This window comes from Meriones unguiculatus, chromosome 12 (assembly GCF_030254825.1).
Source record: "Meriones unguiculatus strain TT.TT164.6M chromosome 12, Bangor_MerUng_6.1, whole genome shotgun sequence".
Lineage (NCBI taxonomy): Eukaryota > Metazoa > Chordata > Mammalia > Rodentia > Muridae > Meriones > Meriones unguiculatus.
In genome coordinates, this window is record NC_083360.1 from 33,603,180 (window position 1) to 33,629,736 (window position 26,557).

Consider the following 26,557-nt stretch of genomic DNA (forward strand, 5'->3'; position numbering starts at 1 on the left):
GGCCACAGTTGGGAACTGTGGCCCTAGACAATAGGTATTTGTGGCTTTTCTAGACTATTTTTGTACATTTCTCAATTTCCCATAATAAAAAAGGAAAGCAGTCTAAAATCATTACTAGCATACTGTTTTATAATAAATACTTCTTAGCTTCTTGTCAAGAACTATAAACTCAACCAGCCAAGTTTGTAGGCACCTTACTCTAGACGATCATTCAGTACTATGTTCTTGGATAGCGTATTAACTTTGCAAAGTGGCCGCGGGACGAGCTGCACTTCTGCCCAAAGTAGAGTAAGCGCTTCAATAATCACTGTAATTTTTTAGGCATCAGTAGCTTTTCTATTAAAATACCTTACAGAGCTTCCTTTTCATTTAAGGAAACAATGTTCTTAAAGACAGATACAGGGACCTGGGGTTGTGGCTCAGTGGTCGGCCACCTTTTGAGCATTTATGAAGCTCTGGTTCAATCTCCAGCTCATGCTGGAGATACATATACAATATCAAAGTAACAGAAAGAAAAGACCATGCTTCCCCAGGTTATCTTAGCTGAATTTGTATTTATGTTGTTTTTATGAGACAGGATCTCATTATGTAGTCCCGGCTGACCTGGAACTCACTCTATAGCCTAGGCTCCCTTAAACTCCTGCCTCACCTGAGCAAGATGCTAATGGTAGCTTAAGGATGCATACTTGTGGAAGGGAGTTTGAATCTTTCTATCTGGCTCTCCAATTTAGTCTTCTCTACAAGAGATGACATACTGTAAGGAAGCATTCCGAGAGACACGGCCTACAGTAAGCACAGGGCAGAAGGCGAGCTTCAGAACATGGCACACAGAGCTCTTATTATACGTTAAACAAAAATTTCAAAATCAAGCTGGACGGTGATGGCACCCACCTTTAATCCCAGCACTCAGGAGGTAGAGGCAGGTGGATCTCTGAGTTCGAGGCCAGCCTGGTCTACAGAGTAAGTTCCAGGACAGCCAGGAATACACAGAAAAACCTGTCTTGAGTCGCCTGCCATGCACCTCCCCCCCCAAAAAAAAACAAAAACAAAAACAAAAACAAAAAACAACAACTAAATGAAACCAAGGGCTGGTGAAATGGCTCAGTTGGTAAAGGTGACTGAGGCCAAGACTAACAGCTTAGGCTTCAAACTCAGACCCCACAGGGTTGAAGGACAGAACCAACTCCAGCAAGTTGTCATCTGACTTCCTACAGAAGTACCACAGCAGCTCTCTTTTCCTTTTTCTCTCTTTCTCTCTCTCTCTCTCTCTCGTTCAAAGCACTAAGGAGGCAGAGGCAGGAGGATCCACATAAATTCTAGGATAGTCAAAATCCTAGCCAAAAACAAACTAATGAAAAAACTAAAAAAAAAAAAAAAAAAAAAAAAAATTGCCAAAGTAGAGAAGGTGGCTTGGGTGACAGTCTATCCCATCTGGCTCTCATCTGGAGTGTGCTTCCCTCCCACCCACTGGGCTCCACTGGGAAACACGCTATGGGTGTTGCTGTGAACACATGTTTTTGCCAGGAACAGCCACTATGAATGTGCAATAGTGCATGAGAAATTTCTTCTTAGCATATAGGGCAGCGCTTCTCAACCTTCCTAATGCTGAGATCCTTTACCATCCTTCATGTTGTGGTGACCCCAACCATAATACTACTTTGTTGCTACTTTGTAAGTGTAATTTTGCTACTGTTACGAATCATAATGTAAGTATCTGATAGGCAGGATATCTCATATCCACTCCCTGAAGGCTGAGACACACAGTTGAGAACCACTTATTAGAGTGTTGTGAACACATAAAATCATCTCCCCGATACACAGAAGACACTGGGGTTTCGCTTAGTGCCTTTCCTCTGGTGGGCTGAGGTGAAACCGCTGAGCCTCACACATGCTGAGCACACTCACTGTCCATCAGCCCTGCCTTCAGCCCAGGCAGTTTCTGCACTAGCTTAGCATCAGTGAAGCTCCTAGTGTACACAGAGATTAAACAAGCCTTAGTTTAAGGAGGGAGGTAAGGGGGGCTAAAGAGATGGCTCAGAGGTTAAGAGCACTGGCTGTTCTTCAAAAGGTCCTGAGTTCAATTCCTAGCAACCATGTGGTGGCTCACAACCATCTATAATGAGATTTGGTGCTCTCTTCTTGTCTGTAGGCCCACATGCGGTCAGAATATTGTATAAATAATAAATAATAAAAAAAAGGGCAGTAAGAAGTTCCCTGCTCAGCAGAGTCCTGAGACATTTCGTTCAGTACAAAGTTTCTCAAGGGACTTTATTGTCAGAGCCAAAAGGACTTCTATTATGCACTTTGAACCATTTATTACCTATGCAATATGTAAGCACCACAAGGTACTATGTGGGCCTACTTGACTGATAATGTGAACCATTTAATTATTCATGTAATACGTGAGCACTATGACGTACTACTACTTGAGGTATTTATCTATTAATAGCCTCCTATCTTGAAATCAAATTTCACCCAAAAAAGTTTTCACATATGGAAATAGTAAACATGACATTTTCAAGCTCCGAATTCAGCTTTCTGATAGACAGTATCTCCATTAACAACTAAAAAACAAAACAAAACTAAACTCAAAAAGCTGGGTGAGCTGCTTGCTGGACTAGGGCTGACAGTGCTACGCTCCTGCAGGAAGGGCCCTAAGCAGATCACAGGTTCCTGGTGACCCACGTGAGGTGCTGGTGAGCTTCTTAAGCATTTCACCTTTTGTTTTGATTTTGGGGGTCCAGCTCAGGATCCCCACTGCTGTCATGCCCCATCCTCCAAGTATGGCATGACTGTTAAGGATGTCAATCGGAGCAGCTGTGATTACCTGCAAGACACCCTCACAAGATTGGGCCTGTTGACATTCCTTCACAGAAGGCGCTGCACGTAATTCCAGCCCAGGTGCACTTCTCTGGGGGAAATGCAGGAGTGCATAGGAGGTGGAAGGTTAGCGGTGCAGCTCTGAGAGGTGACAAACAGTGGCTGGAATGGGACTGTTCTACAGCACAGCTCTTTGGGGAGTCACCTGTACTCCTATATACAGGCCCAATAAACTCACTCATTCTCCCAGCTGGGTTTGATGGAATTGTCCCTGGTGCCCTACCTGGGAGAACAGACATTTGTTTGTTTCCCTGGAAAAGCTAAAGAGCAACACTCTTGTTAGGCAAGCAGTCTGCCGCTGTGGTGCTTGGGAAGACGAGGCGGGAGTTTAAGGCTGGTGTAGGCTACAGAGTGAGACCTCAACTCAAAACTGCCTGGTGACATGGTGTACATCTGCAATCTCAACACCTGCAAGAGAGAATCGGGAGCTCAGGGTTGTCCTCAGCTACACAGTGAGCAGAAAACCTCTCATGCATGAGCCCCCCTCGCTACCACACTCCCCACCAAAACTAAAAACCAAAGCACAACAATTTTCAATACTCCACGTCATCAGTGAGCCCCGTCAGAGCCCCTGAGCTCTGGCCACTTCCATGCTTTATTTTTTTTCTGCAGGACACTGAACTTCTAAGCCAGTACTGCGAAGCACATGCTCTCCCACTGACGGTCCCAGAGAGCCCAACTTTGAATCATCCACAACTGGCAGCTCACAGAAAAAGCTGTTTTTGTTTATGTTTGTGAAATGAGGGGAGACCATAAATGCATAGCTGGGGGGAATCTGTTACACAACCAAGTACCCCAGTTCCTTTGTCTGTGGATCAGCCTTCTGACTGCCTTGCAATCACCGAAGTTATGTGTAATCAAGTACTTGAAAGTCAAATAGTTACTAATTTAAAAATCCCTGGCACACCACATGCCTGTCATCCCAGCACTCAGGAGGCCTAGGTAGGGGGACAGCAAACTAAGTTTGCCTCTAATACATAGTGACACATTGTCTCAAAAAACAAAGTAAGGCTGAGGATGCAGCTCCTTGGTAACTGAAGCTCCGGGTTCTAGCCCTGATTTAATAATAAACCGGGCATGGTGATTCACACCTACAGTCCCAGCATTCAGAAAGCAGCGCTGGGACAATTAATTATATAGTTCAAGATCAGCTTAGGCTACACGAGATTCTGTCTATGAACGAACAAAGAAACAAATAGACAGATAGACATATAAATGTAATAGATAAGGCCACCTCTGTGCCCCTTTGCTTTTTAAGACAGTCTTATGTAGCCCAGGCTGGTCTTGACCTCACTGTGCAGACAAGGATGACCTGGAACATCTGACCTTCCCGATTCTACCTCAAAAGTGACAGGATTACAGGTGTGTCCCATGGCAGCATGTTTTACTTGGTGCTGGGAATAAACCCAAGACTCCGTGTGTGCTGGGCCAACACTTTGCCGACAGAGCCATTTTTATGTGCTCAGTTTGCTGTAAGCAGGAAACACCTGGTCTGCATCTATACCTGGCCTCGTGCTCATGTGAGCAGTCCTTTTTCTTTTTTTCTTTGCAGTCCTGAATCAGGAATTCACTCATGCTAGGCAAGTGACTTGGCCCATTAACTGCTATCCTATTTTGAACTGTCTAAAGCTCTCAACTGGACTAAAAAGCAATAAAATGAACTAATAAAACCCAGCCTTCAGACAAGTTTTATCAGCACTGCCTGTGACCTACTTTTAATGTCAGATGAGCAGAAAGTTCTCCAATAATGGAGTCCTGGAGAGTGCAGTCCTTGTTCCACGGAAGCCAGGCTTTTCAGCTGCCTTTAGCTGATATAGGATGGACAAACAATAGCAGAGCTCCTGAGGAGGAGGCTAACTGGCAGGTGGACAGGCTATCTCTGGACACATCATCAAAGTAAACCCTCCAGCAACAGCTACTGGCTCCTGCGATCTGGCACAGGGACAAACAAGTCCTAGTGAAAGATGCTGGCATTCAGTGGGCATTTGATAGGCCCTTGTTAACTGAGCCCAACACAAGAGTCAAACTCAAGAGCTGTGTTTCAGAAATGCTGGCCATGGAGACTGGTTAGAGAGAAAGATCAGCCTAGCGGTGATCTAGGCCAGGCGGAAGGATTGGAAGAGCTGCAAAAACCCAGCCTGAGGTGATCTATAGTAGGACAATTGGCAGTGATGTCACCAGTAGACATCCAGAGCAGCAGGACTGAGGACAGAGTGTTGCCAAGAGAATAACTCTGACTGTCCAAAGCTGAGAGTCTCATGTTTACAGATCTTGGAGTAGGTCCCAGGCTCAGCCAATGAAAGCACAAGATGCTCAGTTACACCTGAATTTCAGATAAACGTTAGGTAAAGACTGAGGACGTAGCTCAGTGGCAGAGCCCTTGCCTAGCCTATGCAGGGTCTTGAATTCTACACTCAGGACTGAAAAGCAAACAGAGCACCTTTTCTCCCCTAAACAAACTACTGAACAGTTTCTTATAAGTAGTCCTGAACAGTGAGTGAGGCACACTGAAACTAAAACTTTATTTTGTGTTTACCTGAACCTTAATTCAGCTGGGCATCCTATGCTTAATCTGACAATCTTAAAAGGAAGAAGAAAGACAGGAAATCATAGCCATCCTCACTCTATGCAGGTTTATAGACTGTTATACACTATGCTAAAGGAAGTTAGATGTGGACAATGGAAAATGTTCATCTTTTTCAAGATAGGGTCTCATGCAACTCAGGCTAATCTCAGACTTCCTATATAAGGAGGTCAGCCTTGAACTCCTGATCCCCCTGTTGGGGGACACTGGGATTATAGGTGGATGTCACCACACTTCTTTTTTGTTTTGTTTTGTTTTGTTTTTTTGAGACAGGGTTTCTCAGTGTAACAGTCCTGGCTGTCCTGCAACCCGATTTGTAGACCAGGCTGGCCTCAAATTCACAGAGATGCATCTGCCTCTGCCTTCTGAGTGCTGGGATTTTTCCTCCGTACCTGCCGGTGTGATTTCTCAATGTGGTGGTGTAGGGGGTGTGGCAGAGGCTTGACTGACGGGTTTTGTCCACGACGGGTGGCTTTCCTGGTCCTGGTCCCGAGTACTGGGATTATGAGTGTGCGCCACCACGCCTAGCCTCCATTTCCGCCTTTTTAAGACAGGGTTTTGTTATGTGTCTAGGTTAGCTTCAAACTGTTGATTCTCCCGCCTCAGCTTTTCTGAGCATTAGGATTGGTGTTGTCATTCTCAGCAAGAATGTACCTCTTGGTGGGGTGTGGTGGCACATGCCTTTAATTCCAGTAATCGGGAGGCAGAGGTGGGCAGATCTCTGTGAGTTTGAGGCCAGCCTGGTCTACAAAGTGAGTCCAGGACAGCCAAGGCTACACAGAGAAACCCTGCCTAAAAAAAGCAAAGCAAAACAAAAATTGAGATTAAATCTTTTCTTACATGTACCTTTTCCAAACTCAGGAGGATTGCATTGTCTGTGGTTTTATTGTTTGCTTGCTTGAGACAGGGTCTTGCTGCGTGGCCCAGGCTGGCCTGGAACCTGTAGCAATCCTCCTGCCTCAGCTTCTTGGGTGCTGGGGTTACAGGTCTGAGCCACTGTGGCCAGCTCATGTTTTCATTCCTGATGAGAGAGGACACTGAAATGCATACCAGTTATTAGAAATGACAGGGATCTCAGGACAGGTAAAAATGATGATCTGAGATCTGAGCAGCCTGCTAGAGAAGATAAAATATTGATGCAATTAGAACACGGGTTTCCCCTCAGGACTGTCTTTACAGATGGACAATTTTTTGGTGAGAGGGACTGTCCTACATCTTCTAGAGTGTTTAACAGCACTCCAGGCTTCCTCTACCTGCTGGAAAGTGAGAGCATCCCCATGTAATAATTTTTTTTTAAAGCCTCAAAGGACTGCAAACTATTCCTAGGGAAGCAAACTCTCTGTCTGCTGAAATCACTGAGTTAGAAGAAATGGTCAAAGGAAGAGAAAGTGTCACATCCGTTAACCAGTGGTCATATAAAAAGAGACCGTTCTCAAGGGAGATCTTCGAAGCTCTGCTGGGGACCTCCCAAACCAAAACAGGGAGGAGAAAGCCTAGTCACTTCAGCTAAGACAATTAGGAGCCCTTCGGCTGCCAGAAGTGCTTAGGAAGAATCGTGGGTGAGCCAAGCCAATGACGTTTTGTATGACCAAGCACACATCATGGCAGGCAGGACGGTGCGCCCAGCCTTTGAAGAGGCTCTTTTTAAGTTAGCCTCCCCTCCAACTGAATTTTTTCCAAATCTCTTCCTGCCGGTTGGAAGTTGAGAGATTCTCAGCTGAAAAGGCCTGCGTCCATGAGGTGCAGATGGCAGCAGTTAGGGCCCTCACCAGATGCTGCAGTCTCTAATTTGATTGAAAGGATATAATTAGACAACAGAAACACTTTAATGAAAGAGCAAAACATGGAGGGAGGGAAGGATTGAAGGCCCTTAACTGATGCCAAAACACCCACCAGTAATAAAGGCTTTGAGTCCGGGGCAAGGCGAGGGGAAAGCCCCTGAAAAAGACAGTCCTCGCCCTGTTTATTTCCCCATAGACAGAGAAATGGGGATTTTATTATTGTAGATTTCCACTGTATTTTATGTGGGAACAAACTGATTAGAACCAGAAGATTCTTCGGAAGAACATCAAAGAAAAATAAATATGACTTCTGTGGTCATTATTAAAAATATTTTTACCAGCCCAGTAATTTTCTTTGAAGATGAATTTTTATAGATTGAACAGCAGCAAGTAATTTACATACTATGATGGGATTGGCTAGCAATCCCTACTATTCTAGAAGAGAGCTGCTTGGCTGCCATGCTATTTGAATTGGGGAATACTAAAAATGTTTGTAAACTTTTTTTTGTTTGTATAATGTATATATATTTTTATCTGGGGATAAAAAGAAACCACGCAGGATCCTCCTACAGGCTGGATCATGAGTCATGCATCATCTTTAAAAGTTGCCTGTGCTGTCTTTATTCTTTCCTGGCTTTAAAACTCTGAGTGTGAGTATACTGTTCTGGTTCTAACCAAGAATCTAACCAAACTGAAAGAAATCCAGCCCTCAAAGCCTGCAGTTGCTAATGTGGTGTGACACTCGGGCTTTGGAAGCGGCTACAGCCTCCTCAGCCCACTAGGAACAGGGCCTCACCCTTGTGGTAAATTGAACAATAAAACTTTAATGCTTTGGTTATGTGCCAGGGATTAAGCTGTGGCAGGAGAAACTGGAAGCCAGCCCTAGCAGGGGAGAAGCCCCCAGGGGCCTACTACAGAAGGAAGAGGGACAGTGGCAACTCTGCCTATAAGGTGGCCTAAAGTGTTGCCTGGGAAGGAACTGCCTAGCCCTCGGCCTCATTCCTCTTCAAGCTAGCACAAGGAAAAGCTGAGGAGGTATTACCTAGAAAGAGGACAGACTGGGAGAAAGAGAGTTCCTTGAAGGAGAAGGCAGATTTCTGTAGGAGGACATTTCTACAATGGCCCTCTCCTCCCTCTGTTCTGGCCGACAGTCATAGAGGCTGAGGTGTAGGGAAAAGAAATGGAACCTTGGGAGAAAGACTGAAGACAAGAAAGGGCAAAAAATTGTTGGACCTCAGTGCCCACTCCACCTGAAGGAACGCTACTGGTTCTTGAGCAAGTGCCGAGGTCAAACGGCACACAGAAGGCCCACCAATCATCTGTAACCATGCCGAGGCTGCACACTGAGCCCGTCAGATAGACATCTGCCAAGTGAAGACAGAGGGAGGCTAAGAGGAAGAGCCCTCGCCTGCAAACCAGTGCCGGGGCCACTGTGGGACACTCAATTCCTGATATCTGTCCTTATCCAGGACATGAAACCTCAGACCAAAGCTACGGACCCTGGCCTCTGCCAAGCATTTTCCATCAATTGTCCAGCAGTACAAACACAATCAGCTTGTTAGGTTTCAATATGCTTTTTTTTTTTTCCCCAAAATTGCTTTAATTAATTAAAAAAAAAAAAAAAGATCAGCCCCGCTGAGCGCGATACTGTGTTGTAAAGACCACTTTAACACTAGGACAGAAGTGTGGAAGGAAAAACTAATATCTTAGGAAGTGACAGAAACGTAGTGTCATACCTCCCCACCCCCCAACCCTGGCTGTTTTTCTGGGTCTCAGGGCTGGTGCCACCTGCTGCCTGGGCCTTCCTCTGCACAACAGAAGATCTCTCAGCAGTTCCTTTCAAGTAGCATCTGCAGGCATAGCCGAGTGACCAAACTGGGGCAGCCTGGAGGTAGGAATTGTTTCCTTGAGTTGTGCACTGAACCACATTGAATTTCCATTTATTAATCATCTAAGTTTATGATTATAAGTTTTCCCCAGTCAGTTGTATCTTTAAAAAAAAATTCATCACTTTAACTAGCACTTTCTCCTTGCCTGTGAGCCTCATTACACTGCACAGTCGGGCTGCTGGTCTCAAACTATTCTCTCTCGTCCACCTTCCAAACACCCTGGCTTTACCCTGTGTTTACCGGTCTTCCAGTCAGCTACATCCAGTCCCGTCAGGCGGGTGAGCTGTTGACCACGGTAGCCTTCCAACGGCTGCCTCCCAACACAGCCACTCCAGCATTATCACTGTACCTGACTCCCACCCACCTGTCCCTAAAAGCTCATTCAGAGTAAATGGGAAAAGGTCCATCCACTCAGGAAAATCAACCTTCTTTGTTGCTTTTTCCAGATCAGTAACCACTTAAAAGAAAAGTCAGTTCATACGACCTGGAGCAGCCTGTGAGCCAATCATGGCCCATAACTGAATTCAGACTGGGGTTTTAATTACAAAAATTCAGAAGAATAAGATATCGCGACATGTAAAAATGATTTAAAGATTCAAATTTCAATGTTCAAGGAGGTGTGATGGCGCACATCTTGGCTCCAGGCCCTTGGGAGGCAGAGGCAGGCAGTTCTCTGGGCGTTTGAGGTCAGCCTGGTCTCTGTAGTGAGGACCAACAGTGAGGACCAAGAGTGAGGCCATGTCTTGGGAAAAACAAAAACACAATGCCTATTCATTTTTCCGTGACTTCTTTCGCCTACACAGTCAGAGGTGAGGAACTGTAATTGTCTATGGTCCACAAAGCCTAAAATCCTTTGTTGTTTTGCCTTGGTCTAGAGCTATGCTTCTCAAACCAGTGCATCTTGACCTTTTCAGGGGTCAAATAACCCTTTTACAGGGGTTGTCTAAGACCGTCAGAAGATACAGATATTTACTTTATGATTTATATCAGCAGCAAAATTACAGTTATGAAGTAGCAATGAGATAATTTTATAGTGGGGGGGATCACCACAACATGAGGAACTGTATTGAAGGGTTGTAGCGTTAGGAAGGTTGAGAACTGCTGGTCTACAGCCTCAGGTAGAATTCCAGACGTGAACATTTTAAACTAGGGGCCATTGAGATGGCTCAGATGTTTGCCTAAAACACTGTTAATCTGAATTCAGTCTCTGGGACCCACAGAGTAGACAGAGAGTGGACTTCCCAAAATACTCCGACCTCCACCTCCACATTCACCCCACTATGACCCCCTGTTCATACCCCCCAATAAATACATTCTTTAAAAGTTTAGATTCTAGGGGCTGGAAAGATGGCGCAGCGGTTAAGAGTACTGGCTGAGGGAGGAAGGATGGGACTGGGAGATGAGGAAGGGGGCCACAGCCAGAATACAAACTGAATACATTGTAGTAAATGATAATAATGAAAAAGGGTAAAAAAAAAAAAAAAAAAAAGCAGCACTGGCTGTTCTTCCAGAGGATGGGGGTTCAATTTCCAGTGCCCATATGGCAGCTCACATCGTCTGTAGCTCCAGTTCCAGGGGATCTGACACCCTACACAGACACATGCAGGCAAAGCACCAGTGCACATAAAAACAAAATTAATTAATTAAAAAAAATTAAAGCTGGCATACTGCCCACTACCAAAACCTCCCAGTTTGGATATTATGAAGCTGTAGGTTTGCTTTTGGCCTACCTACACTAAGCGCTGAGAACACCGATAGCTATTTGAGCTCACCAACTTGTATTGGTTAGTACTGAGCCTAAATGCAATACTTTCTTAAGACCCAGCACTTGGGAGGCAGAGGTAGGCACATCTCTGAGTTTGAGGTCAGCCTGATCTACAGAGTGAGTTCCAGAACAGCCAGGGCTACACAAAGAAACCAGCCAAGGCTACTCAAAAACAAACAAACATACATACATTTATATATATGAAGAACTCACTGCATCTTAAACATTTAAATTACTCATCAATGGGGCCAAGCGAATATGTACTACAGAGTATGAAGACCTTGAAGGTAACCAAACTCAGGTTTTATAGAAACACATTATATTGAGGAACAGGATAAATTCCAGATGAGAAGTTAGGGGAGGAAGATTGAGAGGCAGGAAAACACTCTACCCTCTACCACTAACCTCTGTCTTCTTTCTTATCAGTTGTGAAAGAGAAAGCATGTCAAAAGGATGGAGAGACTGAGATCATTTGGGGTTGACTATACGCTATAATTAGAATAACATTGAAGGGGAATGAGCTAACTGTTTTTATAAAGTCAGCATTCAAAAATGTAAACCACCAGTAATTTAAATATTACAAAGTTGTGCAGAATATAAGTATTGGAATAATTTTTTCCATCCACAAAATTTTAGAGAAAATTACAGTATCACAAAATATGAAATGGTAAGTTTGGTGTATTCTCAGCGTACAGCATTTTTTTAATTGGAAAGGATTTAACAAACTAGTGGCTAGGCTCTTGACAGGATGTGATGCTGAAAACCATGTGGTTTGTTTCTGAAATTGCTTCTGGAGCCAGAGGGAGAGCGTCACAGAAGCACGGATGTAGCAGAACGCTAAGAAACCAGGCTGATGAGAGTTTAAGTTACTTAGCACAAACTGTTTCACAAGAGCCATGAATGTGTCCTTACCCAAACCTCCTAAAGAAAAGCATACCAACTTTAACCGAGCTGTTGCCTCTGACCTAGCAAAGCAAAGGTGCCTAGCAGATGGCAGCTCTTAGCAAGCGGGGCCAGAATGTGCTCACAATGCTTTTCAGAGCTATACCGTGCCCTTTCCACAAGAAAAACCAGTCTATTTTCACCCGTACCCCTCTCTCCGTAGAGGACATTAAATCCTGAACACAGACGACAGAGTGGAGCTAAGGGGTTACTAGGTTACAGTTATGTTGATACGTCCTGGCTCCAGGAACGTCCCTTCCTCCCTGTTCACATACTACAAACAGAAGTGGGAAAATGATAGAAGTCCCACAGAAGGCAGCAAGCACCTAGAAACCACTTCTTTCCTTCTGCCGTCCCAGTGCCCAGCTTTGTCCTTTGCCGGCACTCATCCTACGAGGAGCTCACAGGATTCGTAGGGCGAGTCAGGTGTGTCTGGTCTTTGGTGAACTGGAAAACACTATAAAAAGTAGTATTGAAATGTTGACTGACTGCCTCTTCTACACGGGGGTGCTCTCTGCGATCGCTGCCTACGCTGTGGTGTTCACCCACACACCGCACGCGAGTGAGTTACCATCACACTCAGGCAGCCGAGGTCTGCCTCAGAACCACACAGAAAGTAAGTCCCAGTCTTTTCCCTAAGCCAAGCTGGCAAGAAAACAAAGCAACTCCGAGTTTCCTTCCACCAGCAAAACCCTGTCTTTGCAACATCACAGCCTGCAACTTAGGGAGGAGACCCCAATGGCAGGTTCACCAATGCCCGGTGCTCGGCACCCAACAACCTGCAAGACACCCAACTGGGCCAGACGACACCCTCCCGCCTGGTCTTCCACTGGGAGAGTGGAAGGGCGTGTGGAAACGAAGCCGAGTCCCCGCTTCCATCCCGGCTGGAGGGCACCACCTCGGGCGGACCGCGCGGCGGGCTCGGCCCGGGAGGCAGGACGCGGGGCTCGGAGCAGCCCGCACTCGGCGCGGGCGACCTCGGCCGTCACGCACCCCTTCCCCTGCCCCACGCCGCGAGCCGCGTCCGGGGAAGTTCGGAGCCGGCACGCGGGGCAGAGCCCGGGCGAGCGGGCGGGCGCGTCCACGCCGCGTCCCGGCCCAGGGGCCCGAGCGTCGGGCTCTCCGGGGTCCACGCGCGACAGAGGGGGAGAGGGACGTCGGGGCGGGGAGGGCCGGGGTCTCACTCACCGGGGCCGGGGCGGGGGCCGGGCGCGGGCCGGGCCGCCAGGGAGAGCGCAGCGGCGGAGAGCAGCGCGAGGCGGGCGGCGGGCGGCGCCATGGGCCGTCAGTGCGGGACCCCCGGGCGCGGCCCGGGGCAGAGGGGGCAGCACCGGCAGCCGGGGGCGGCCATGGGAGCAGGACGGAGCTCGGCGTCGCCCCGCCCCGGCCGACCGGCCCGCCCCGGCCCGCCCCGGCCCGCCCCGGCCCGCCCCGGCCCGCCCTCCTCAGCGCCGCCCCGGCCGCCTGCCGCGGGCTGGGCTCTGCAGCGGGGCCGACCGCGCATGCGTGTCCCGCTCGCCGCCTGCCACTCATTGGCCCGGCCCCGCCCCCGCCCCGCCCGGCCCCGCCCCCGCAGCCCGCGAGGCGAGGACGCCGGCGTGGAGTCGGCAGGTGAGGGCGGGACGGCCCTGCCTCCGAGTCCCCACGCTGAGGGTTGGCGGGGCTGGCACGGGCGGGGTGACCCCTGCTCTACCCTCACCCAGGCCATGACCCCGCGCCGGCTCCACCGCTGCACGTAACCAGAGCAAACCGCCCTCTCTCGCTGGGCTCCTGGGAGCGCTCGGCCCGACCCGGTTCGCATCCCACTCGGTTACTCGTAAGGCCCTGTACAGGTCTAAAGGAAACGGGGCCGCCCTCTGCCAAGTGGTGGCTTGACCCCATGTGCTCCACAGAGCGGCTGCCGAGAAGGCGGTAATGCGTGGAAACCACGCCCGCCCAGTGGGGGCTCAGTCAGTGTGGAGGTCGTTCCCGCGCAGAGGCCCACAGCTACGGAAGGGCCGGCGTGCCGAGCGGGCGCAGAATCCTGCCACATCCCTCGTCAGCTAGCGCAACTTACTGTTCCTTTAAAAATGTCTACACGAGGGCGGTGGTGGCGCCCTTAATTCCAGGATTTGGGAGGCAGATGGGTCTCTGAGTTCGAGGCCAGCCTGCTCTACACAGAGAATTCCAGGACAGCCAGGCTGTTAAACAGAGTAACTGTATATAAATGTGTATCTCTGTATTTATCTATGTATGCGGCTATGCACATATAACATAGACATGCATTTGTATATGCATGTATGCACGATTTTTAAAATTCTGTGTATTGTGCATGTGTGGGCACGGGTAAGGTCAGAGAACCACTTGAGGGTGTCTGATCCTGCACTGTGGGTTCTGGGAATCGATCTCACATCTCCAGCCTTGGTGGCAACTGCCTTTACCTGCTGGCCATCGGACCAGTTCTGAATTGTTACTACTATCAATGATTGTTATTATCATGATCGTTATTATCATTATTTTGAGCCAGGCTCTCACTGTGCGGCCCTGGCTGTCTTGGAACTACATGGGTCAGGATGGCCTCGAACTCCGGGAGATCTTCCAGAGTACGCCTCCCAAGTGCTGGATTAAAGGTGTGCGCCCCCACTCGGGGTTAAGTTGTATTTAATTAGTATTAAATGGGCGACTCTGTACACATTGTATTTTGCTCAACCATCAGCAAAATAGGAACCATAAAAGACCTCAAGGGTTCATGGAGATGGAAGCAACTAGAGTGTCCAGCTCCACGGGGCAAGAGCTGTTTTTCTGGGGCTCTCCGGAGAAGGTGGCTTAGCCTCTCCGCGAGGCAGGGCCTCCGCCCACCCCCACCCCCCACCCAGCATCTCGAGCCTCCTTCCTCCTCCTCACAGCCCCAGGCAGCGGGGATTTTCCGATTGCTCTCTCCTGAAACGCCGTGGTGACGCCCGGCGGGACAGGTCCGGGCTGCGCGCCGGGAGCTTTCAAGTCCTCGGTCCCAGGCTGGCAAGTGCGGGCCTGCGCCCCGCTGGGCGGCGGGAACCTCGGCCTCCGTGTGCCGACTCGCGGGCGGCGCCCGGGGCAGGGCTGGGCGGCCTGGCCCCGCGGGGTTCCCTGGCCTGCCCGGGGCTGCACCCACCCCTGTGCCCCTCGCCCTGCCCTCTCGCCGGGCCTGGCGGCCCCGCGGCCTTCCCACACTCGCCAGGCAGCTCCCGCAGCCCGGCCCCAAGGGCGTAGCTACCTCCCACGAGGCGCCTGCCTTTCTGTCCCTCTCCACCCACACGACCCAGGGCTGTGGCAAGAAGGATCTTGTTCCGTCGTTTGTTTGCCCTGTCGTTCCTGAATTCGAGAACCCCGGGTGCTCCTGACTGGACGCCCCCAGTGCTCGGTGGACACACCCTCCACCTGCCAGTGCGGGCTCAGCCCCCGTGCTCCACACGCAGGGCTGTTGGAGGAGTTGTTTTCTTTTTTAAACTGAGGGCCTAACACGAACCCTACACGCCGGGCATCGCCGAGCAGAGAGAGCACAGTTGCAGCAAAGAGAGGGCAGTAAGGTTAGGGTTAAGCCTGTGGTTACCGTAACAGGGTTGCCAACACCGCTTCCCCCTCCTCCCCGCCCGCCCTAGAGAAAGACCGAGTCACAGGATCCTAGCGTGGGGTTGTGGGGTCACGATCTCCCGTCTGCCCGGTGCGTGTGATTTCGGGAGTCACCCGGGCTCCTGCTCCTGCAGGGAGGCCGGATCATTTCATTGCTCACAAAGCTGGGCTCGGGTGGAGTCTTGGTTGCCTGCTGTTGGAGCCAAAGTTAGGGTGAACGCCTCCCCAGGAAAAGCAACACGACCCCAGCTCTTTCCGTCCACCAGCAAGGCCTGCAACCTCTACCCTCTTGGCTTTCCCCCTCAAAAGCACACTTCTCTTCAAAGGCCATGAAAACTTAACAGGCGACACTGATGTGGACACCAGGAAGGGTTGAGATTGCTCCCATCCACATTCGACAGGGTGGGAAGGTAGCTCAGCAGAGGGCCTGCCTAGCGTGCACAAAGACCCAAGATCGACTCCCAGCACCAGGGAAACAGGCTGGGTGACACACACCTGCTTGTCACCTCAGCCTTTGGGAGGTAGAAGCAGGAGGGTCAGGGGAGTTCAAGCTCAACTACGCAACAAGTACAAGGCCAGCCTGGACTACGTGACACTGTCTCCAAACGAAGACAGACAGGGACTTGGGAAGTGCTGAGGACGCAGCCACTGACAGGACAGCCCAAATTTAGGGTATTTCAGACACCCCAGAGTACTTCAGACAAGCCAGTAAAGTGATGACTGCATTCTGAGTGCTGGGGCTAACGGTGTGTCCCACACACCTGGCTAATAGACTCTTTCTATGTCTCCTTGGGGTGTCGGAGGACAAAACATCAAGAGGGCACACAGCAGGTCCAAAACAATATTATTTTGGCCAACTCAGGGCACCCAAGCTTCCTGATAATAGCTTTAAATTATTCTGCCTCCTCCCCTGTATAGAAAGTTGCCCTCCCACAACTGGCATCAGCCTCTACCTTTCATCAGGCCCTCCAGCTTTGGTTCAGTCAGCATGAGCTCTGCAGTTTGTATGACTGAGTAGGCAATGAAAATACAGGGTCCCAGCTGGGTATGGGGGTGCACGCCTTTCATCCCGGCACCCAGGAGGCAGACAGGTCTCTGAGTCCGCAGCCAATTTGGTCTACAGGATACTCAGGTCTACACAGAGAAAGCCTGTCTCTAAAAACTAACACACACACTGCCCACCGCCACATGCAAAGAAAATTCAGGGTCCTGTGCTCAGACTTATTAAGAATTTCACGTCTGGTATGATCCCAACGCTGGGGAGGCAGAGCTGGAGGGATTGTTGGCTATTCAGGGGCAAAGAGTGAAAGCCTGCCTCAAAGAAAAGAAGAATTTTAAGACGACGACAGCAGAGCACTAAACGATGGTTGCTGCTTTTCTAGGCCCTCACCTCAGATCTTTGTCACTACATAGACAGCACACTCATACAAGTGACCCTGTGTGTAACTCGGCCTGTGAGCTCCTGCCCATTGGGCTGCCATGAGAGAGAGGCATACCTCTGGCCTTCCGTCCACCCCCACCTTCTCTCTGAAGCTAAAAGTCCAGCGCAGGTGATGGAAACATCATTCGGGAGGCTAAAAATACAGATGAGTGCGTCTAGGTCATGGCGCTTAAGAGCTCCAGGTCTTTTGCTCAGTTATGTGATGGCCTCCAGCGGGGAGTAGCCCCAGACGCTCATTTCAATGCTTTGCCTGCCTGGGGAGTGTCGGAGCCTTATTGCATGGAAAGAATGAAGACATTCATGGCAGCCCCCTGCCTTCAGGAAGATGCTGACATCTGAGTCTCTTTCCCTGCTTACACTTTGCAGTCCGGTCCCTTTCCTCCTCCTGGGGGGCCCACCTAAGCTCTGGAGGAGTTTGGGTCAGTCTAGCGTTTAAAGTACTGGTTGGAATGATGTCTGCTCTGAAGACTGTCATGGGGAAGCCAGGCACAACATGAGGGTGTCTGGTCCCCTAGAGATTTTACTTGCTAGGCAGAGAAGCACACATCTTTAAGCCCAGCACTCCGGAGGCAGAGGCGGGCAGTCTTCTGTCCTACCACAGGAAGTACCATGCTATCAAGGACTACATAAGGAGTCGATGCCTTGACAAAAAAATGACTAAGTACTACTTATGATCATGTGATCATATTCCACAGAACCCCTTTCCCAAGTCTTGTGAAACACCCCCATGAGGACCAATAAGTTGGTTCCTAAAAGAAAGGCACATACCACCAAGCCTAGTTTGATCAAACTTGAGGTCGATTACTGGGACCCACAGGGCAGAAAGAGAAAACTGACTCCTGTGAACTGTCCTTTGACCTCCACATTCAAGCCTTTGCACACATGGGTACACAAACACAGAAAAACACGCGAAATTAATAATGTAATTTTAGGCACACACATGTGAAAGAGATTGGGACTATAGCTCGCTTGGTGGAGTGCTTGTCCTGCATGCCTGAGGTTGTGGGTTCCATACCCAACATTGGCTGTGCTACACAAGACTGGAATCCCAGCACTTGGGAGGTAGAGCAAGCATCTAGGAGGCTTAAGGCCAGCCTGGGATACAGAGCCCTGTCTCACCCAAACCCTATCACGAACAAGTAATCCTCTCTATCCCTGTCTGTCTGTCTGTCTGTCCACCTGTCTGTCTGCCCGCCTGCCTCCCTGGATCAAGCACATGCCCTCCATTTTCCTCTGGACTTTGGCTCATCACTGTGTTAGCTACTGATCCTGTCTCTCCAGGTTCCCAGCTCAGGAATCTGGCAATGGGAAATTCAAGAGAGTCAGGCTTTCACTGTTTTGATGGAGTAAGAGAAAAGAAAGAATCTGGCCCTGGGTGCTGAGAGACTCTGGTCTGTGGGTACGTTTGGGTGAAAATGAGGAAATGGAGTCACCTTGAATTTAAAGTCAGGTGGCAAGTGGCAAGTTTCTGTCAGGTAGATGGAACATGAGTTACTATCCCAGGTCCAAGGCCTATGATTGGTGAATATTCAGCGCAGGTGTTCTAACCCGCTGCCCCACAGCTCAGGACTCTCCACGTTCTCTCTCCAAAGTTTTTCTGTCCCTTCAAACCATGAACCTCAGCTGTGTCCCCACATGGGTGTGGGAGTTTGCTGCTTCTGGGCCAGAATAAAAACAACGGAGGAGACAAGGGAGGAGAATGCCACTGTAGCTCAAAGGGGGAGCCAGCAAGGAAGAGGACGAGAATTCATAAAAGCAGGCTCACTTTCTTCTTGATTAGCTGATCATCCAGAAAGAAAATCAGAGCGGAGAAAAACTGAAGAGGAGAAAGGAAGATTACAGGAGCTAAAAATACTAGGAAGAAAGCTTGGCTGAGCATCAGAGGACAGATGTGTTTCCAAGTAGCGGCATGAGCTTGCATATGTCAAGGAGCTCAGCTCCAAATATGTGGGAAGCAAGGGCTATTTAGACTGAGCTCAGCAGAATACCATAAAAAAATGTTCATAGAGCTGGGTAGTGGTGGTGCACGCCTTTGATCCCAGTACTCGGGAGGCAGAGGCAGGTGGATTGCTGAGTTCTAGGCCAGCCTGGTCTACGGAATGAGTTCCAGGACAGCCAGAGCTAAAACAGAAAAACCCTGTCTCAAAAAAAAAAAAAAACAAAAAACAAAAAACAAACAAAAAAAATAAACAAAAACTGTTCCTAGAGCATGACACACAGGGACAGGCAATGTGGATATGCTCCTCCCTTCTCCCAAACTCTCCCACCCAAGCCCTAACCAGCCCTAAGTCTACTTAGATTCCTTTAGGTCAAACCAGGTGTGCCAGGGTGGTATTGCATGAAATTGATCTCACTGCCCAGACTGAATGATGACACCAAAGATCAAAAGCCTCCCGTGGCTTCAGGAGCCTAGACCAAACAGTACCTGAAGCCTGACTTCCTTATTCTAAACAGCGTTTGAGGCAAGAATCTCTGAAGAGCCTACTCTCCTTACTGTGTCTACCGGTGCCCCTTTCCCCTGCCATTTAACAAAAGAATTTTCCAGAAATGTAGTAGTCCAGAAAATTCCGAAATCGGGTGAGAACAAATCAAGAAAGGAGATACTATGGAGCTGGGGTTAGAGCTCAGTGGTGGAGCACTTTCCGAGCTGTGGGAGGCCACGAGAGAGAAAGTGAGAGCCATCAAGAGAAAGAGCAAGAGAGCGAGCAAGAGACAAGAGACGGGGCAGGGGTGAGCATGGGGGGATGCTTTGATACCAAAGCTGCATCAGGTTTGGTTTTGTTTTGTTTTGAACTTTAAAGAGGCCCATTGTTTGGTTTTATAAGCCAAATTGATTTATATGAAACCTGAGCTGAAGATTATACCAAATGTTGGATCATGCCACTTAAGACTGTGGGCTGCAGGGACCAGAGAGAGGGGTTGATAAGCAAATTATTAATATTAATAAAAGAATTATCTACTTTCTATTTAAGTTTCAAAAACATTTATTGTGTTTGTATGCATGTGTGCTAGAATGTTTATGGAGGTCAGGGAAACTTGAAGATGTTGCTTTTCTCTTTCCCCTATGTGGCATCTGGAGGTTAAGCTCAGGTCACCAGGCATAGTGACAAGCACTTAACCTGCTGAGACATCTCAACGGCCCTATTGTATACTTTAAAATTTACTTTATTACTGGGCTGGAGAGATGGCTCAGTGGTTAAGAGCACTGTCTGTTCTTCCTAAACGACCTGAGTTCAACTCCCAGCACCCACATGGCAGCTCACAACTGTCTGTAACTCCAGTTCCAAGAGATTTGACACCTTCACACTGATACACATAAGAAAAATTTACTTTCTATTATTGTTGCTATTGTGTGTATGTGTATGTATGTATGAATGTATGTATGTATGTATGTGATATGTTCGTGTGGTTGTGTGTGCCATAGCACACACGCAGAGATCAGACAACTTTGCAGAGTTGGCTTAACCCTTTGCATGGGTTCTGGAAATGGAACTGGGGTCACCAGGTTTGCACTGACAGGTGGGCAGCAGGTACCTTCACTCACTCATTCATTCATCCTGGTGACTCTTACATACTTTCTTTTTTAAAAGGTTTTATTTGAAGGTAGGTGTGGTGTTGCATGACTTTAATTCCAGCACTGGGGAGGCAGAGGCAGGTGGATCTCCGTGAGTTTGAGGCCAGCCTGGTGTACAGATGAGTTCCAGAAACGGCTTAAGGCTACATGGTGAGAGACCTTGAAAAAAAAATAGAAGAAGAAGAAGGAGAAGGAGGAGGAGGAGGAGGAGGAGGAGGAGGAGGAGGAGGAGGAGGAGGAGGAAAGAAAGAAAAAGAAAAGTATTTGTACTTTTATTTATGCACACACATTTGTGTGAATGTATGCCACGTGCTGTGTTCTGCCCATGGAGGCCAGAGGAAAGCACTGGATTTCACAGAGTTACAAGTATTTGTGAGCTGCTGGGAACCAAACTCAGGTCTTCCAGGTCTATCTGGAAGAACGGGAAGTGCTCTTAACTGCTGAGCCAACTCTGAGCCCTCTTGCTAGCTACTATCCCTCAATTCAATCTGTGTCACCTGAAGACAAAATACCATGCTTCTTCCTTGAGAATCCTAGAGCAAAAACGTTACATATCTGGAACCAATTCCGTGGGCAGCAGTGCCTGGAACTCATTCTGCATTGTTCCACTTCATTCTCATGGGTTACCTTTTGGAGATGCTGTTGCTATCCGTGTCTCAGGGAGGAGAAAATTCCAGTTCAGAGATTTGCATTTGCTTGCCTGCTGAGTGGTGGATCTGGGACACCAGTTTAGAACAGTTCCTGAGTCTAGGGAAAAAGTCTTCTGACAATGGAACTAGACCTGGGCCCAGGGCTGGTAGGCAGATGAAATGGCCAGGGAAGAGAGTTACTGTTGTCACTGTGAGAGACAACTGTGAGTTTCCAGAGCAAGCTATGTAACCTTTCGCTGGGTCTACTAGCCATAGGGCCTGGGGCATTATTCTTGAGCAAATTGTGCCTTGGTTTCTTCATTTGTAAACTAGGGGTTTATACAGTCACCCACATGATTGTCGGCAGCTTCATGATACAAGCTTCAATAGTATCTGGCCTTCAGTAAGCATTCAATAAATACTGATTTTATTGATGCAGGAGAAATAACACAAGTGACGTTACTAAGGGTTGGGTTAAGAAGTGAGGTGTACCTTAGGGTGAGGCAACTGAAGTAAGCCATGCTGAGCAGAGAGAAGGAACTGAGTCAAATCTGAAGAGCTGCAGGGCTGGAGTGCGCCAGCTATTCCAGTGAATAAGAGTTTGGTTCCTAGCACCCACATGGTGGCTCACAGCTGCCTAGAACTCTAGTTCCAAGGGATCTGGCAACTTCCTCTGGCCTTTATGGCCACTTTCATATGCATGCACATACACACAAATAATAAATCTTTAAAATAAATGCTATTAAAATATGAAGAGTAGGGCTGGGGATGGAGGTCAGTGATAAAGTGCCTTCCTAGCATGCTTGAGGCCCAAGGTTAAAATGCCTGGCATGAGGGGGGGAAGGAGGAGGGAAGGAACAGGAAGAGAGGAAGAGGGGAAGGAGAGAGGGAAGGAGGGAGGGAGAGAGAGAAAGAGAGTTTGTTTCAAGAGCTATCCACGTGGATGGCTATGTGCCAGAAGGGTCAGTGTTCCTCAAAACCAGGCTGTGTCTCTCCATCTTTGAATGGCAAGACCAATGTGGTAAATATGGTGGGCAAGTGTCTGGAAGAAAGGAGGAGGTGAGAAAACCACACTTGTGATGGGGAAGGATGCTGGGCATGGTGGCACATCCCTGTAATCCCAGGCTGAGGCGTGAGAGTCATGAGTTCTGGAACACAGTCTAGGTGGCTTTGAATAAGGAGACTGCTGGGAATGGAAGGGAAGGGAGGGAAAGGGAAGGGAAGGGAAACAGAACGATTCTTCCTCGTCCCTGCCGACTCTCCACCAAGCAGTCAAAGGCAAACGGTAACTGTCTGGTGACCTACAGGCATGCTGCCATTTCTCTAGGATTCACTGCTTTGGAAAGATGTTTGCTTGTCTGGTTTTAGATATTTGCAAACTCTTCCCAAAGACAACCTTTTTCTAATGCCCTGCTCTAAAACTGACCCACCTCTTGGGAGGTGAAGCCAGGGTTTGCTGCTCAATGGGCATCATTGTCTTCCCAAGTGTCTGTGGGTCCAGATGCCATGGGCCTGGGGGAAGGGGTGGCTCTACCCCAGGGCAGCCTGTGTTGTGGTCAGCCTGCCAGCTCTGATTCACTCCAGGGACAACAGTTGAAATTTCAAACAGGCAACACATGGCGATTCCAGGAGTCCCTGCCAGACTCATACTTTGTTTTTCCATCGTTTCACTTCCCTCCCACTCTGGAAGGAGCCTCCTTTGGCATTTTGTGTATGAAAAAAATCAAAACCACCAACAGGACCAGCACCTGATAAGGAGTGAGGCATTGCCCAAGAGTTCCCAGGAAGAGGCAGTCTTTGTTCTCATTTCCAGGCCTTTACCGTGCTAACAGCTCTAATTACTGCATTTGCCATGGGATGTAAAATAATACCACATTCCAGAAACCATGTCATGTCTTTGGGCAAGAGACATAGGGAGAGGTGCTCAGGTCTGCAGGAACGTGTTCTTTCATTTCTGGTCCCCTAGCCTTGGCAGCTATTTTGATAATTTAACAGTACCCTCTTTATGTGCATGGACAAGGGCACCCATGCAGACATAAAGGACGGATTTTGACATCTGCACCCACCTAATCTGGTTTGCATGCCTGGTGGTATTTTATGCAAAGTGCGTTTCCTATAAACATAAGATTGTTTTTCTCAAGACTTTTAGGGTAAATGAAGACTCTAGACACTTCTGAGTTTTTTCTAACACCAGACCATAAAATCTGACGATGTAAGAGATGCCTATGCCCACCTCACAACCCAAAGTGACACCACAAATCCTGGAGTGAACAGACCAGACTGCCCACATGTGAGCCAAAATCTAAACAGACAGCATTTTGCCCCAGATGAGAACGACAGGTGACCAACTAGAAATATGAAAGCAAAGAACACACAATGGGGGGGGGGGTAAATACAGATTTCTTCCTCCTACTAAGGTAGCTAAAATAGGGAGGCAGAGTCAGATGGATCTTTGTGAGGCCAGCCTGGTCTACAAAGCGAGTCCAGGAGAACCAAGACTACACAGAGAAAATCTGTCTTAAAAAAAAAAAAAGTAGCTAAAATATTTAGGCAACTGAAATATGGCAATTTTATTTAAACATATTTCTTATGTGTATATATACATGGGCCCGACAGGTACACTACATATATACAGAAGCCCAGGAGACCAGAAAAAGGCATCCGAGGCTCTGGGCTTTTTCTGGAATAGCAGCCAGCTCTCGACTGCTGAGCTTTCTAGTCCCCGATCATATTTTTATAGGTGACATTTCTTAAAAAGCCAGGTTTCTTTATGTGATTAAATCTATCCAAATTGTTCTCAGTCCCATGAAACATGCTTTGGCCTTTATGCACCTCAGAGTTTATTTCCCTACCGAGTGGCTTTTATCTGGCTCTTGTTACTGGGTTAGAAGGCACAGTCACGGTCCAGCAGGACTTACCCAGTTACCATTTGTCTTTGAATGTGTATGAGTTGTGACCAGCTTATCCATCTCGCAAAATGGTCCTATTCCTTTCCTGCCTGCTGTTAATTCATCTTTCTAGCAAACTGTCTCATGTTTCTACGGAGCTCTTCCTGACTCCTGCTTCCTGTCCCAGTATGCTGTGTTCTTTAAGATCTTCATGACCTTTTAAAATTCACATCTTTCTCTTACTTGGTATGAAAAAAAAAAAAAAAAAAAAACATCTAGATAAGCAGGAGGCACAAAACCTAGCAAGATTTCTAAGATCAGAGTTAAAAAATCATTTCCCCTTTATATTTCTAGCATCTCTTTATTTATTTATTATTTATACTGTATTCTACCTGCATGTGTGCCTGCAGGCCAGAAGAGGGCACCAGATCTCACTATAGATGGTTGTGAGCCACCATGTGGTTGCCGGGAATTGAACTCAGGACCTTTGGAAGAACAGCCAGTGTTCTTAACCTCTGAGCCATCTCTCCAGCTATTTCTAGCATCTCATCAATGTGCGACAAGACCCCAGCCTCCTTACCTATGGACTCTTGACAATCCATCTCACTGAACACCAGGCTGCAGGACTGCTATGTGCTCCCACCAACATCCATGCAGTCAGGATGGGTGCAATGCAGACTAGCGCCCAGCACCAGGTGCCACCTCTTGCTGGGAAGTGTCAGGTAAAAGCGCCAGGCAATTAACAGGTAAATGCCATGGTATGCCTTCCAAGCTTAGAGAAGCAAAATCCTTGAAAGGACTGAAGCCCAGGGATAGCACAGTGTTGAAAGGTACAGAGAGACACAACAGGAAATGCCAAGAGCAAGTGGCCAGAAGGCCTGCAGGTGGCATCAGAGAGGTAGCCAATGGCCAGTGGTGATGAGATGGGTGTGTGTTGGGGGGTCGGGGGGGGGGGAGGGAAGGAAAAGCTAAAGCTAGAGATTTCACTATCCAGGTGATGAAAATCCTAAAGCTAAAGACAGGTTTGGGGTGGAAGGATCCCCGAAATAGAGGGATAGAACGCCAGATCTAGTTCCGGGATTTAGGGTTCATCCTATGCTAGGTTCTGCAGGATGACTTTATACAAAAGGAAGTTGACAGGAGGGAAAATAAAGGTGAAGAAGATGGGCAGTATGCGCCTACGTATACACACCTTAAGCCTGTGAACTTGTACTCACTCACAGAACTTGGCAGCCGGAGGCCTGATTTTATAAATCCAGTTCTGTCGCTATATAGTGGCTGGCAGAGCTCAAGAGAATGTCTCAGAAATTGACTGGTTGTCAGCGTTCAAATCCCAACTCTGACCTCTTGTGTGTCTTGACTTTATCATATAAAATGATAGAGGACCTTCTCTCACAGAGTTCCATGAAGAGTAAATGAATTAATACATGCAAAGGCCCTCTGAATGGGTTGGCAGAGTGATTAATTAGGAACTTGCTTAGTGTGCAATAGATGTCAGCTATCGTTATGAACTTCCTAAGCTTTGTGGCCTTGGGCAAAGCCATTGTAATTTCCCAGCTTTTAAATCCATCTCTGCTGACTCTGCAGGGTTCTCCGGAACACACAGTGCCATATGTGAAGGTATTCAGTAACGAGACTGCTAGGCAACAATGTTGGTTGTTGCTGTAGTGAAGACTGAGACACAAATCCCCGATCATTATTCTGAGCTCCCTTCTCAAGTTTTAACTTTGACATCTCTGCTTTCTTCTTGGCCTGAGTAAAGAAAGTTCAAAGGAGAAAACAGGAACAGTCAGCCAAGATCTTGAGGACAGATAACGCCAAACATGCAGCAGCTCCCAAGTGTTGTCCAGGGACAGTGGGATGACAGCCTGGAAGAACCGGACACTGCTTCCTGAAACCCAAGAGGGACAGCAGTTGGAGGTCATGCCAACCATCCATGGCATCCTCACCAAGGGTTACAAGGCTCTGCACCACACTGTGGTAGAGCCGATGCTGTGAGATCCTTCTGGAATCCCCAAGAGGTACAGCTAGGGGCCAGGCAAGGCCATTAAACAAAAGCTCTGGGAAGCTTTTCACAGTCAGCTGCCACAGCGGGGAGCTGGAACCCGGAGCTGGGCAGGGAGTGTGGCTGTTACCACTGAAGAGTGGCCCAAGCTCGGGTGAAAACAGGAACTCATAGGATCCTAGCGTCCTCTGCAATGTGTCTGAAAAATAAAGTGTACCTTTCACCTAATCTCAAGAGTGCTTTGCAAACTAGTGACTACCTACCCTCCCAGGGGAAAGAGACAGTCCCCAGTCTTTCAAGATCGGATCTCTGGCTGTAGAACTATGTAAGACCAAGCAGGCCTTGAACTCAGGGATCTACTTGTCTTTGCCTCCCAAACACTGAGCTACCATGCCCAGTTGGTTTTCTGGGTACAGAGTAGGGCAGGGCAAGGCAGATGGGGGCGGGGTTTGAACCTAGAGCCTTGATTGTTGGCAGGGCTTCATTAAATTGCAGAGACTGGCCTTGGATGCCCTCTGTAGTCCAGGCTGGCCTGGAAGCTGTGGTCTCCCTGCTTCAGGTTCCTGCCACACTCTTGTTACTCAAGGATTT

General features: G+C 48.3%; 2 protein-coding genes across 3 annotated transcripts in view; one reads left to right on the plus strand and one right to left on the minus strand.

The window, feature by feature from the left end:
- Kremen1 (kringle containing transmembrane protein 1) overlaps nucleotides 1–13,221 on the minus strand; it is a 69,087-nt gene extending 55,866 nt beyond the window's left edge. For both annotated transcript variants that reach the window (XM_060365607.1, XM_021632663.2), the window contains exon 1: nucleotides 13,030–13,221. In XM_060365607.1, the coding sequence (XP_060221590.1) occupies nucleotides 13,030–13,120 (91 nt within the window). In that variant the 5' untranslated portion in view covers nucleotides 13,121–13,221. The remainder of the gene's footprint in view (nucleotides 1–13,029) is intronic.
- A 7,992-nt stretch (nucleotides 13,222–21,213) lies between these two features.
- On the plus strand, nucleotides 21,214–26,124 carry C12H22orf31 (chromosome 12 C22orf31 homolog). The gene is given in 4 exon segments (XM_060365203.1): nucleotides 21,214–21,240; nucleotides 24,504–24,554; nucleotides 24,556–24,617; nucleotides 25,719–26,124. Coding segments are annotated over 4 exon segments (546 nt in total).
- Nucleotides 26,125–26,557: the final 433 nt, after the last annotated feature.